The sequence below is a fragment of the Eschrichtius robustus genome, chromosome 2 (genome assembly GCF_028021215.1).
Source record: "Eschrichtius robustus isolate mEscRob2 chromosome 2, mEscRob2.pri, whole genome shotgun sequence".
NCBI lineage: Eukaryota > Metazoa > Chordata > Mammalia > Artiodactyla > Eschrichtiidae > Eschrichtius > Eschrichtius robustus.
The window spans coordinates 175,706,236-175,719,604 of record NC_090825.1 but is presented as its reverse complement, the minus strand read 5'-3'; the positions used below and the strand labels follow the sequence as shown (position 1 = coordinate 175,719,604).

General features: G+C 53.1%; 1 protein-coding gene across 4 annotated transcripts in view; it reads left to right on the top strand.

Moving 5' to 3' along the window:
- The window catches only part of UHRF1 (ubiquitin like with PHD and ring finger domains 1), a 32,912-nt gene extending 21,700 nt beyond the window's left edge, over positions 1 to 11,212 (top strand). For 3 of the 4 annotated variants that reach the window (XM_068537214.1, XM_068537215.1, XM_068537213.1), the window contains exons 12-16: positions 1,692 to 2,064; positions 3,950 to 4,091; positions 4,196 to 4,341; positions 6,078 to 6,176; positions 9,664 to 11,212. In XM_068537214.1, coding sequence (XP_068393315.1) covers positions 1,692 to 2,064; positions 3,950 to 4,091; positions 4,196 to 4,341; positions 6,078 to 6,176; positions 9,664 to 9,810 — 907 coding nt within the window. In that variant the 3' untranslated portion in view covers positions 9,811 to 11,212. The remainder of the gene's footprint in view (positions 1 to 1,691; positions 2,065 to 3,949; positions 4,092 to 4,195; positions 4,342 to 6,077; positions 6,177 to 9,663) is intronic. The other variant, XM_068537216.1, reaches the window with a different exon arrangement.
- The last annotated feature ends 2,157 nt before the right edge of the window (positions 11,213 to 13,369 follow it).

Below are 13,369 nucleotides of genomic sequence, written 5' to 3'. Positions count from 1 at the left end.
ATCAAAGAAATACACATTGAAGTAATGTTGAGGTACTATTTATTTACCCTGTAAAGTTGGCCCCAAATTCTCCAGTGTTGAGAAATGCCAAGGCATAGACTAGCGTTCCACTGTTGGTAGAAATACAAATTGGTATTTCTTACTTTCCAGAAAGCTCTTTGCCTAAATATCTTTTTTAAAAAAAGAGGGAAGGGTTCATTTTCGTGCACGTATTAGTCTAGTAGAATATTTAAATTTCACTAGCCATTTAAAAAAATCTCATTTTTGGGACTTCCCTGGTGATCCAGTGGTTAAGACTCCGTGCTTCCACTGCAGGGGGCGCGGGTTCGATCCCTGGTTGGGGAACTAAGATCCCGCATGCCATGTGGTGCGGCCAAGAAAAAAAAAAAAATCTCATTTTTGGAGGAGATTTAACAGTGTGAGGAACTGCTCGTGAGCAGTGATAAAAGTCTGGACTTAAAACTCTAAGAAATCCGTTCTTTAACAACTGCCATCTGCACGGGAGAACAGCTGTGCGGTGGCAGCTCTCTTTCTTGCTCACCTGAGGAAGGTGGCGGCGTTATATCAGATGTGGAGCTGACCTCTGGTCCACCGACCCCAGGCCTCTGTGCCCTTTGTCGGGACAGGCCTGCCGGCCCAGCCCGCGTTTATGTGCCACCTGCTTTCTCCTGGGTGATGTCTTCCCCCACATCGTGTTAGTGTCCTGTGGCTCTAGTACCAAAACACCGCAAACTGGGTGGTTTAGAACAACAGGAATTTATTCTTGCCTAATTCTGGAGGCCTGGAGTCCAAAGTCAAGGTGTCTCGGGGCCGTCCTCCATCTGGAACCTCCAGGGGAGGGTCCTTCCTTGGTGTCCCTTGGCTTGTAGATGTGACACACTCCAACCCCTGCCTCAGTCTTCATGGGGCCCTGTCCCCTGTGTGGCTGTTTTATTTTTTATTTTTTTATTTATTTTCTTTTAGTTTTAATTTTTATTTTATTTATTTATTATTTTTTAAAAAATAAATTTATTTATTTTTGGCTGCGTTGGGTCTTCGTTGCTGCACGCGGGCTTTCTCTAGTTGCAGCGAGCGGGGGCTACTCTTCGTTGTGGTGTGCGGGCTTCTCATTGCGGTGGCTTCCCTTGTTGCGGAGCACGGGCTCTAGGTGTGCGGGCTTCAGTAGTTGTGGCTCGTGGGCTCAGTAGTTGTGGCTTGCAGGCCCTAGAGCGCAGGCTCAGTAGTTGTGGTGCACGGCTTAGTTGCTCTGTGGCATGTGGGATCTTCCCGGACCAGGGCTCGAACCCGTGTCCCCTGAATTGGCAGGCAGATCCTTAACCACTGTGCCACCAGGGAAGTCCTAGTTTTTATTTTTAAAAAATTTTCTTCTTTTTTTTTGGGCCATGTCATGGTGCGGCTTGTGGGATGTGGGATCTTAGTTCCCTGACGTGTGATCGAACCCGGGCCCTCGACAGTGAGAGCGCTGAGTCCTAACCACCAGGGAACTCCCTCAGTTTCCCTTTCCTTATATGGACACCGGTCACTGGGTTCAGGGCCCACCCTAATCCATTCTGACCGCCTCCGAACTTGACTTCATCCGCAAGCACCGTCTTTCCAAAGAAGGTCACATGTTCACGGGGCCGGGGGCTTGGGACGTGACCCCCTCTCTCTGGGGGACGCAGTCCAGCATTTGGGCCCGGCTCTCCCCACAGGGCGCTGGCTCTGAACTGCTTTGCCCCCATCAACGACCTCAAAGGGGCCGAGGCCAAGGACTGGCGGTCTGGGAAGCCGGTCCGGGTGGTGCGGAACGTCAAGGGCCGCAAGCACAGCAAGTACGCCCCCATCGAGGGCAACCGGTACGACGGCATCTACAAGGTGAGTGGGGGCCCCCGTGCCTGCCCCCCGCCCCTGGCCCCCAGGTCACTGACCCTGCGCTTCTTCCCACAGGTCGTGAGGTACTGGCCCGAGAAGGGCAAGTCCGGCTTCCTGGTGTGGCGCTTCCTCCTGCGCAGGGATGACGTCGAGCCGGGGCCCTGGACCAAGGAGGGGAAGGACCGGATCAAGAAGCTGGGGCTGACCATGCAGGTGCGTCCAGGCCTGCGCTCGCAGCTGGAGCTCGCGCCCGGGGCCTGGGGCGGGGAGCGTCTGAGCGGGGAGCCATGCTCTCTGGGGTTTTTCTCATCCCGGACGATTTCCAGGCTGTGAGCTGGTGACACCTCGCTGGCTGTACCATCCCTGTCCTTCAGCCGGTGGATATAGGGGAGGGGTGGCTTGGGCAGGTTTGCGTCTTTGCTTTCGTGATGTTAGAGCTGAGAGCTGGGCTTCCTTATCTGAGCTGTGTTCCAAGAGCTTATCCGAAACCAGTCTGGAGTCCGGTCTCCTCTCTCTTGGCCAGTCCCCTCCCATCCCATCTTCTCCTCCCCCTCTTCCCTGTCTCTTTTTGTTTTTTTGTGTTTTTTTTTTGGCCGCACCTTGCAGCATGCAGGATCTCCCTGACCAGGGATTGAACCTGTGTCCCCTTCATTGAAAGGCGGAGTCTTAACCACTGGACCGCCAGGGAAGTCCCCCATCTCTCTTTCTCCTCTCTGTCCATCACCCCTCCCTACCCCAAAAGCAGACAAACCAATAAAACTGGTCTAAATATAGAATAGAGCAAGGTCTAAATGTAAAGATAAGGTGGACTGATCCCCCGGAGCAATCACTCACCTCTTTATAGCAGCAGAATCCTCAGTCTTCAAGAGTTCACCCCGTGCCTGCAGAATACGGCTTTTTTGCACTATAATTATGGTGTTTTCTGTTCCTCCTGGTGATCCGCTTTCCAACTGATAAGTCGTGGTGGGACTATTTAAGGAATCTTAATTGCTGTTGAGAGTCTGATAGCACCTACCCCCCCAGGAGGCCACAAAGAGTTGCCTTTTGAACACACTGGTTGTTCCACAGGGAATTTTATTTTGTTTTATTTTATTTAGTTATTTATTTTTTCATTTTTTAACATCTTTATTGGAGTATAACTGCTTTACAATGGTGTGTTAGTTTCTGCTTTATAACAAAGTGAATCAGCTATACATATACATATATCCCCATATCCCCTCCCTCTTGCGTCTCCCTCCCACCCTCCCTATCCCATCCCACCCCTCTAGGTGGACACAAACACAGGGACTTTTAGAAGCGGAGGAACTGGGGAGAGACAGCCGTGGGTCAGGCACGTCACTGTTTGGTGGGAGGAGGATTTTTTATTTAGAACTTAAGTCTTCATTGCAAGTTTGTGTTGCTAGAAAAGCTTGAGGGTTTCTTGATGAAACATTGGAGAATCGGATGTGGTTGTAGGTGCCTTAGAACCCCATTTCTAATTAGATGATGCCTGATGGGGCTCAGAGGGGTCCAAGACCCATCAGAATCGGGTTGTGGAGCTAAGGCCCTAGGCCAGTGGTGGGTAAACGAAGTCTTCCTGGGGCCCAGCCACGCCCATTCAATCCCACAGGGGCTGGGCCGGCTTTCGTCCCCACAGAGCCCAAAACTTCTACTACCTGGCCCCTGGCTGGAAATGTTTGCCTACTTCTCATCGAAATGGAAAGATACTAAGACTGTCTTGGGAATTCCCTGGCCGTCCAGTGGTTAGGACTCGGCGCTTTCACTGCTGAGGCCGAGGGTTCAATCCCAGGTCAGGGAACCAAGATCCTACAAGCCGCGTGGCACGGCCAAAAAAAACCCAAAAAATAAGACAAAAGAAAAAAGACTGTCTTCTTTGCTTGATCTGATGGCGGGCCTCTACCGTGCCTTGTCTCGCGTTATCTCGCTCACTGCCGATGTGCCATTAATGCTTGTTCCTGTGAGTTTCTGTGCTTAGTTACTGCTCCGGAGTTAAGTTGGTGGAGGCTTCTGAGCTGAGGCCAAGGGAGCACAGAGTCCGTCTCTGGGGCCCGGCTGGGGACCGGGGAGGGGTGACCGTCCTGTCTTCTCCTCCTTGCAGTACCCGGAAGGCTACCTGGAGGCCCTGGCCAGGAGGGAGAAGGAGAAGGAAAACAGCAAGAGGGCAGCCCTGGAGAAGGAGGAGGACGGGGAGGAGGGCTTCCCGTCCCCCAGGAAGGGCAAGCGGAAAAGCAAGTCGGCTGGTGGGTGTCTCCGCGGCCGTCCTCGTACTCGGGACCCATCCTCGTGCGCGGGGAGTTGGGGGGTGGGGGGGGCCTCCACCCTCACCCGCCCTGCTCTGTCCCAGGAGGCGACGGGTCCTCGCGAGGGGCACCCAAGAAGACCAAGGTGGAGCCCTACAGCCTCACCACCCAGCAGAGCAGCCTCATCAAGGAGGACAAGAGCAACACAAAGCTGTGGACGGAGATCCTGAAGTCGCTCAAGGACGGGCCGGTGAGCTCCCCCTACCCTCCCCCGGGCCTGGCCGGGGCCTCTTTCTTTCCATTGTGATAAAATAGAGAAGACATGAAACTGACCATCTGAACTATTTAAAGTGCACAGCTCAGTGGCATTAAGCCTGTCGTGCAACCATCCCCACCATTGTCTCCAGCACTTTCTCATCTTCCCAAACTGAGACTCTGTCCCCGTGAAACGCTGACTCCCCAGCCCCTCCCCCACCATCTACTTTCTGTCTCAGTGGATCCGACTCCTCTAGGGACCTCACATGAGTGGAATCAGACAGTGTGTGTCCTTCTGTGTCTGGTTTCTCTCACTGAGCATCACGTCCTCAGGGTCCATCCGTGTTGTGGCAGGCGTCAGACGCTCCTTCCTTTTTAAGGCTGCGTAATATTCTGCTGTACAGATGGAATTTGTTTATCCATCATCTCTCAGTGGGCACTTGGGTTGCTTCCAGCTTTTGGCTGTTGTGAACAGTGCTGCAGTGACCACAGGTGGGCACGTCTCTGCGGCCCTGTCTTCAGTTCTCTTGGGCGTAAACCCAGAAGTGGGATTGCTGGGTCATAAAGTCATTCTGTGTTCAAATTTCCGAGGAACCGCCAAACCGGCGCTGTCTTTTCTTTGATCCTCCTGCCTTAGTGGGGTGAGTGACACTGATGGGTCACTGGAAGTGAGTGGCTCAGCGTCCTCTGGCTGCCCCTGCCTGGTGGGGATTGGCTCTCCATGGCTCACGGTCAGGATCAAACCCAGATCCTCTGAGCCCCGGGCGAGCGGCCCGTTGCTGCTGACGTCCTCTCCTTCTGGACTCTTCCTCCTGGTCATCCCATTGCACGGCCTCTGCCCTCGTGGGTTTCTCTTTGGGGAAGTACCTTCCACCCCAGCCCTCCTGGCTCAGTCTCCCTCCGGCATGAAATCACTGTGGCTGCCCTAACAAGTGAGCCTTTAGGGGTAAAATCCAAGTGTGGGCAGGGCTGGTCCTTCTGGAGGCTCCAGGGGAGCATCGGTTCCCACCTTCTCCAGCTTCTAGAGGCGCCGCATCCCTGGCTCGCGGCCCCTCCTGCATCCTCACAGCCAGCAGCGCAGCATCTCCCATCTCTCTCTGCTTCTGACCCTCCCGCCTCCCTCTTATAAGGACCCTGTGATGACGCTGGGCTCCCCGGGGAATCCAGGGTCATCCCTGTCTCAAGGGCATTGACCCCACCTGCAAAGTCCCCTCTGCCCCGTGAGGTGACACGTCCACAGGCCCCGGGATTCGAACGTGGACATCTTAGGAGGCTGTGATTCAGCCGCCCCCCGTCCTTCGGGTCTCTCTGCTGACAGGTCACCTTCTCCACGGGGGGACTCTGACCGCCCTCCTTCTGGGGCTCCCTGCTGTCCTTTCCCCAGCACTGCTGTGACCTTTCTGTCTCTCACCTGCTTAATCTCTGGTCTTCCCTGCTGGGCCCCATGCTCCAAGGAGGCAGGCGTTTCTCTGTCTCATCCGCCGCTGGAGCCCGGGGTCTGAGCAGCGGGCGGCAGGCGGGCGGTGCCGTGTGTTGCAGGGCTGGGCTCTGTGCCGAGAGAAGCGCTGATGGATTGCGGCCTTGATCTCCAGCCTGCGTGTGCTCCGGTGCCAGAGGATGAGATTCGGGCTGGGGCGAGGGCTAAGCAGGGAATCTGGGGACCCGTCGTGCTCATTCACTCTGGGGAACCGAGCCTTTGCCGGGCTCATGCACCCTCTCCTCTGCTTCCAGAAATTCCTGAGCAAAGTGGAGGAGGCATTCCAGTGTATTTGTTGCCAGGAGCTGGTGTTCCGCCCGATCACAACCGTGTGCCAGCACACCGTGTGCAAGGTGAGTGGGCACTGAGGGCCCTGGACGGGAGGTCCTGGAGGGGCGATCGGACCCCTGCTGCCAACCTGGGCTTGCCAGTTTTGCTTCTGCACCTCCTGCCCCCGGCCCTTCGAGGGGCTTGAGGGTCTCTTTTCCGGGCGGCCTGGGTTACAGTAGCACCCCAGCCTTAATCACAGGCGCCCATCACTCGCTCCCTGCTCCCCACCCTCCTGGTGCCCTGGAATCCAACGCAAACTCCTCGCCCAGCCACTGCCCACCCTGCCATCGTCCCGAACCTCCAGCCACACCGGCCCTCTGCTGTGCCTTCAACAGGTCGGCGCCTGCTTTCCTTAGGGGCCACTTACTGGTCTGGTCCTCTGCAGCCTCTTAGATGCCTGGAGGTCCGGTGTGGGAGAGGATGAGCTATTGTCCTGGCCTGGGATCTGGTCATACTAAATGATTAAGTGGGCCGGGCTGGAGAGGCATGAGGCGCTTATCCCCTAGAGGAGCAGGGAGGAAGCCTTCCTGGAGGAGGTGGCATTAACCTGCCACCTGAGGCGGGCCTTGGGGCAGCATCCCAGGTAGGCAGAGTGACCTGTGCAGAAGCTTAGACCCACAGGCATGTTGGAGTAGCCAAGGCCTGTTGGGGACAAGGGCAGGGGAGGGGGGCCCGGTGGCAGGGCTGGAGGGCTCCGGCCAGTGGTCAGTCTTAGGAGGGAAACAGTACCCGATCTGATGCTTTTGAAAGGAGAGATTGGGAGGGGCTGAGATTGGGCCAGACCAGGGTCTCTCCCCAAGCAGTGCTGACGTTTGGGGTCGGATCGTTCTCTGTCATGGGGTGAACGACACCAGAGTGAACACACCAGGGGGTGTCCTGGGTGCTGGGGGGCTGAGCAGCATCCGAGGCCCCACCCACTCGGTCCCAGGGGTCCCCCAACTTGGGAAGCGCTGGTCTGCGTGTATGGTGTCTTTGCAGTGCCTTCTGGCCAGAGTCGGTCAGTAGGAGCTCATGGGCAGTGCAGGCACGTAATTTAGCAGGGACTGTCCCTGCCTCCCGGTCACCCTGGGTCTCTGAGCTGCTCTCTCGCCTCGGGGCCGTCTCGGTCCAGGGCGTCGGGTCACTTATCAGACCAGGGGAGGGACTCTGAGAACATGGGCACTTGGGCAGCACTCGTGCCATGTGGCCTGACCGAGGCCCTTCAGCTGTGTGGCCGAGAGAGACGCCCCTGGGTGTCCGAGGCTGTGTGGAGCCCGAGGGGGCTCAGAGGCTTGGCGGAGCGGGGTGAGAACACATCGTCGGGGTCGGCAGTGTGGCTTTGACCCCCGGCTTTGCCCTTTCTGGCCGTGTGACCTTGGAAAGCCTGTAACTGTGCTGAGCCCCTTTGCCCCGTGGAAAGGGGCATCGCAGCACCCTTCTCGCTCTGAGGTGTACCCGGCCAGCACGCAGCCGGACACTGAGACGCGGGGCGCGTGCGAGGTCAGGCCGAGCGGCTCGGAGTCACCACACCTGCGGCCGCCGTGCCGCCAGTGTGAAGGAGGTGGCCCTGGCGAGTGCGTGTCTGTCCTGGGCATCCTCACGACTGTCGTTCGTCTCCAGTGAGCTCAGCGTCTGAGCGGCTGTGGGGAAATGGCTTTGACCCTCCACCCTGATGTCCCAGCGTTTGATTTTGTTTTTACTCTATTAAAATATTTTTACTGTGGTAATATACAGATAACATAACCTTTACCGTTTTAACTATTTTTTAGGTGCACAGCTCAGTGGCATTAAGTACATTCACATTGTTGTGCAACTGTCCCCACCTTCCACCTCCAGAACTTTCTCATCCTCCCAAACTGAAACTCTGTCCCCGTGAAACACTCACTCCCCAGCCCCTCCCCCAGCCACTGGCCCCCAACCATCTACTTCCTGTCTCTGTGGATCTCACTCTCTAGGGACCTTGCATGAGTGGAATCAGACAGTATCTGTCCTTCTGTGTCTGGCTTCTCTCACTGAGCATCGTGTTCAGGCTCATCCATGTTGTCATGTGTGTCAGAACCTCTTTCCTTTTGAAGGTTGAGTCACATGGCAGCGTGTGGATGGTCCACATTGTGTTTAGCCATCATCCGTGGATGGACTCTTGGTGTTTCCACCTTTTGGCCATTGTGAATCGTGCAGCGGTCCAGAACCTGATTTTGAACCCAAGTCTTAGTGTGTTGAGCAGAAAGCACTACCTCTGTGCCTGGGATCAGACTATAGACTTTATATTGGAAAAGAACACAGGAGTTGTTTTTTTGTTTTTTGTTTTTGTCTTTGTTGTATTTTTTTGACTGTGCTGGGTCTTCGTTGCTGTGCTTGCACTTTCTCTAGTTGTGGCGAGCGGGGGCTACTCTTTGTTGTGGTGCACGGGCTTCTCATTGTGGTGGCTTCTTTTGTTTCAGAGCACGGGCTCTAGGAGCGCGGGCTCAGTAGTTGTGGCGCATGGGCTTAGTTGCTCCGCGGCATGTGGGATCTTCCCGGACCAGGACTCGAACCCGTGTCCCCTGCATTGACAGGTGGATTTTTAACCACTGGACCACCAGGGAAGTCCAGGAATTTTTAAAAATAGGGATCCAAAGCAGCCGCCTGCATCCAGCGGTAGCGTGCCGTGGCAGCAGCAGGTTTTCACCAGCTTGGTGTTGCCCCTCACCCAGCTGCCTGGTGCCATCCTTCAGGTGTGTGCGCCTGTGCGGGTGCCTGCTCCCCGTGGCATCTTCGGCCTGTTGCTCCGACGGGGAGGTAGGGCTCGTCAGCCTCACAGCTCGGGCTCCACCTGGCTCTTCCCCTGGCATCGCTGGGTTGACAAGTGGGTTTGAACCCAGAAGTCTGGCTCAGCGTCCAGACTCCCTCCTTCCTCCCTCTCCTCCCGTCTTCTCACCGACACATGTTCATTGAGCATCTCCTCTGGGTTGGGTCCTGTGCTTGGTGCCGGGAGATTCAGGGAGACACAGCCCCCATCTTGGGGAGTGTCTGGTGTGTTACACGCCAGCAGGTTAGTCGACAAGATGATTCCAGAAGGCGGAAGGTGCTGTTTTGAAAGCAGACAGGGTGAGGTGAGGCGGGGATGTTCCAGGGGCTTTGAGGAGGGGTCCTCTGAGGAGGGGACTTGAGCCGAGGCACGGGTGACGAGAGAGCCAGGGCGTGGGCCTGTCAGGTGGTGTGACCTGCAGGTACAGGGGCCTGGTGGCCGGGATGACCTTGGAGTCTTTTTTTTTTTTTTTTGGCCACACCGCTCGGCTTGTGGGATCTTAGTTCCCTGACCAAGGATTGAACCCGCGCCCATAGCAGTGAAAGTGCGGAGTCCTAACCACTGACCGCCAGGGAATTCCCTGGAGACCTTGGAGTCGTTGAGCCTGGGGCAGCCGGGCTGGTGATGGGCAGCCAGCAGTGGCAAGTGAGACTGAGGGTCAGGAGGGGCCTCTGGGCTCCCGACACTGCCCCGGGGGGACCGTGGGTGGCCAGGAGCACCTCTCACCACCCGCTCTCCCGCAGGATTGCCTGGACAGGTCCTTCAGGGCCCAGGTGTTCAGCTGCCCGGCCTGCCGCTATGACCTGGGCCGGAGCTACGCCATGCATGTGAACCAGCCGCTGCAGGCTGTCCTTAACCAGCTCTTCCCTGGCTACGGGAGCGGACGGTGATCCTCAAGCACTTCTCGCCGGGTGTTTTTTTAAAAAAACATTATCGGGTGGGGGGTCTGTGGCCCCCATTTTGTTTTTAGTGAGCTTAACTTAAACATGTAGTTTTTCCTCCACTCCCTAAAAAAAAAAAAAAGCCTCGTCTTCCCGGTTTGGTCTTTTTTTTTTTTTTTTTTTTTTAATCTATAAATTTTTCAGGAATTTGTATTATGGCTCAAAGGAAGGAAGAAAGTCGGACTTCTCCGTGTTTTTATTTTGGTTTTAAAAATAAATAAATAAATAAAAAGCCTACAATTTATCAGCGGAAAAAAAAACAAACCCAAAAACCAAAAAAAAAAAAAAAAAAAAAAAAATTTGTTTTTCTTCTGAGGATGGAATTAGAAACAACTTGGCGTGAAGGCCACTGAAATTCCCAGCATCAGGTTCTCAGCTGTTCTGGCCGCCGACTCGCAAGACGGCGCCGGGCTGCCTAGAACAATCTTTTCAAGGTTGGTGGGTCAGGCCCCCAGAGGTGAAATCCCGCCTGGCGGTGGCCCTGGGTATGGTGTTGGCCCTGCGTCGCCTGCAGGAAAGTGTTCAAAGGAAAAGCGGAGAAGTCCCGTTGGGCACAGTTGAACCCCCCCCCCCCCCACCTCCAAGCCATCCCCCACCGGGCTGTTTCCGCGTCCCCACCGGCCACCCAAGCAGAGAGCTGGGGCCACACCGAAGCTACCTCCGCTGGACTCTTTCCCTCCATGGGGTCCGATGGGCGGCCCAGCGACGTTGCCTCTGGACGCCACGGAAACAAACGCCTGGGGCCACGTTCAAGTGCCTTTGGTCCCTCCTTCCTTCTTCAACGCGGTGCTCTTTCTCAGCACTGAATTGTTGACAGTGCCAACCGGAATCTCAAACTGTGGTCCTCCAGCGCCTCCCTGGGGACCCCGGGTGAGCGAGTGGGGACGATGGGACTTTTGTCGATCCTCGAAGTTGAATTTTCAACTCGCCAATTGGGAATTACAAGAGGGAAACTTTAAAAAAAAAAAAACCAACGAAAAAAAAAACACCTTTTCTAAATGAAATTTTTTTTGTAGTTACTGTATATGTACCGAGAAAGCTAATAACTTAGGGTTTGGTTGTGTTTTTTTTTGGGGGGGGGGAGTTTTGTGTTTTTTGGAATGATTTGTTAATGTTTCTAACTTGACCAAAGTTTGCAGCTTATACCTCAACAGAACAGGGATATTTTAAATCACATAACTGCAGACAAACTGGAGTGATATCTTTTTAAAAGTTTCTCTTTGTTTCCTTATTATTAGGTGCTTAATGTATTAGGAATAAACGACGAAATCCTGTGTAGGCTTTTTCTATGAAGTTCCATATTCTCTGTCCAGGTTTTAGATTCTCAGAATAAATGCCTTTTACAGATGCATTTGGTTGTGTCTTCTATTTGCAAAGTGCTTTGTAGCCCACCAGGCACTTTTATAGCTAGTAACACATTTTCTCCTTACAAAAACCCCGGGAGTCAGACTAGGCAGGTGGCATATTTCCCACTTTGCAGATGAGAAGACTGAGGCCCACAAGGTCCAAGTGCCGTGCAGCGGTCCATAGGGGCCAAACCAGGCCTTCTGGCTTGGAGCCAGACGTCACTTAGTGTCACCAAGGTGGGTGGCACTGTCCCCGTTTACATTAGAAGAAACAGAGGCTGTTGTGGTCCCCCACTAGGAGACTGGCTCTGCCTTGAGTGGGTGTCAGCAGCCTGAATCATCAACTAAGGAGCTCCTTGACCCCAGGGGGCCCTCTGCAGGCCTGGGGAGATGGGGGTACATGGGGGTGTGGAGGCTGGTGACCTGAAATGCTGTTTCCAGCAGGAGTCAGAGGCCAAGGATGAGGCAAGGTTTTTTTGTTTTTATTTTTTTAATTAATTTTTATTGGAGTATGGTTGCTTTACAATGGTGTGTTAGCCTCCGCTGCACAACAAAATGAATTAGCCACACATATACAGATATCCCCTCCCTTTTGGATTTCCCTCCCATTTAGCACAGTGCATTAGGCAGAGTTCCCTGTGCTATACAGCATGTTCCCATCATTTGTCTATTTTATACATAGTATCTATCAATAGTGTATATGTGTCAATCCCAGTCTCCCAGTTCCTCCCACCCCACCCCTTTCCCCCTTGGTATCCATACATTTGTTCTCTACATCTGTGTCTCCATTTCTGCTTTGCAAATAAGATCATCTGTACCATTTTTCTAGATTCCACATATGCGTGTTATTATACGATATTTGCTTTTCTCTTTCTGACTTACTTCACTCTGTATGACACTCTCTAGGTCCATCCACGTCTCTACAGATGACCCAATTTCATTCCTTTTTATGGCTGAGTAATATTCCGTTGTATATATGTACCACATCTTCTTGATCCATTCGTCTGTCGATGGGCATTTAGGTTGATTCCATGTCCTGGCTATTGTAAATAGTGCTGCAATGAACATCGGGGTGCGTGTGTCTTTTTGAATTATGGTTTTCTCAGGGTATATGCCCAGTAGTGGGATTGCTGGGTCATATGGTACTTCTATTTTTAGTTTTTTAAGGAACCTCCATACTGTTCTCCATAGTGGCTGTACCAATTTTCATTCCCACCAACAGTGCAAGAGGGTTCCCTTTTCTCCACACCCTCTCTAGCGTTTATTGTTTGTAGATTTTTTGATGATGACCATTCTGACTGGTGTGAGGTGATACCTCATTGTAGTTTTGATTTGCATTTCTCTAGTAATTAGTGATGTTGAGCATCTTTTCATGTGCCTCTTGGCCATCTGTATGTCTTTGGAGAAATGTCTGTTTAGGTCTTCTGCCCATTTTTCGATTGGGTTGTTTGTTTTTTTGACATTGAGCTGTATGAGCTGCTTGCGTATTTTGGAGATTAATCCTTTGTCCGTTGCTTTGTTTGCAAATATTTTCTCCCATTCTGAGGGTTGTCTTTTTGTCTCGTTTATGGCTTTTTTTTTTGTTTTTTGTTTGTTGTCTTGTTTCTTTCATTCTTTTTTTTGGCCATGCTGCATGGTTTGGCTTGCAGGATCTTAGTTCCCTGACCAGGCATCAAACTCATGCCCCCTGCAATAGAAGTGTGAAGTCCTAACCACTGGACCACCAGGGAATTCCCCAAGGGTGAGGCAAGTTTAACAATCAACTCCAGGGAAGGTGATAGTGCCGAGTTCTGCAGATGCCATTACTCACACCAACCTATCACTGGCACCTTGTACGGATGGTTAGACAATGACATGGGCAGATCTAATTTAAGAAACAGGGACTTCCCTGGCGGTCCGGTGGTTGGGACTTCGCCTTCCAATGCAGGGGACGCGGGTTTGATCCCTAGTCGGGGAACTAAGATCCCGCTTGCCTGGTGGCCAAAAAACCAAAACGTAAAACAGAAGCAGTATTGTCGTGGGTTCAATAAAGGCTTTAAAAATGGTCCACGTCAAAAAAAAAAATCTTAAAAAAAACAAAATCAATAAAGCTCTGCCTCTTTTGGGGCTTCAAATATGTCAAGTGTGTCCTTGAAAACATATGCTAAGTGAAAGAGGGCAAT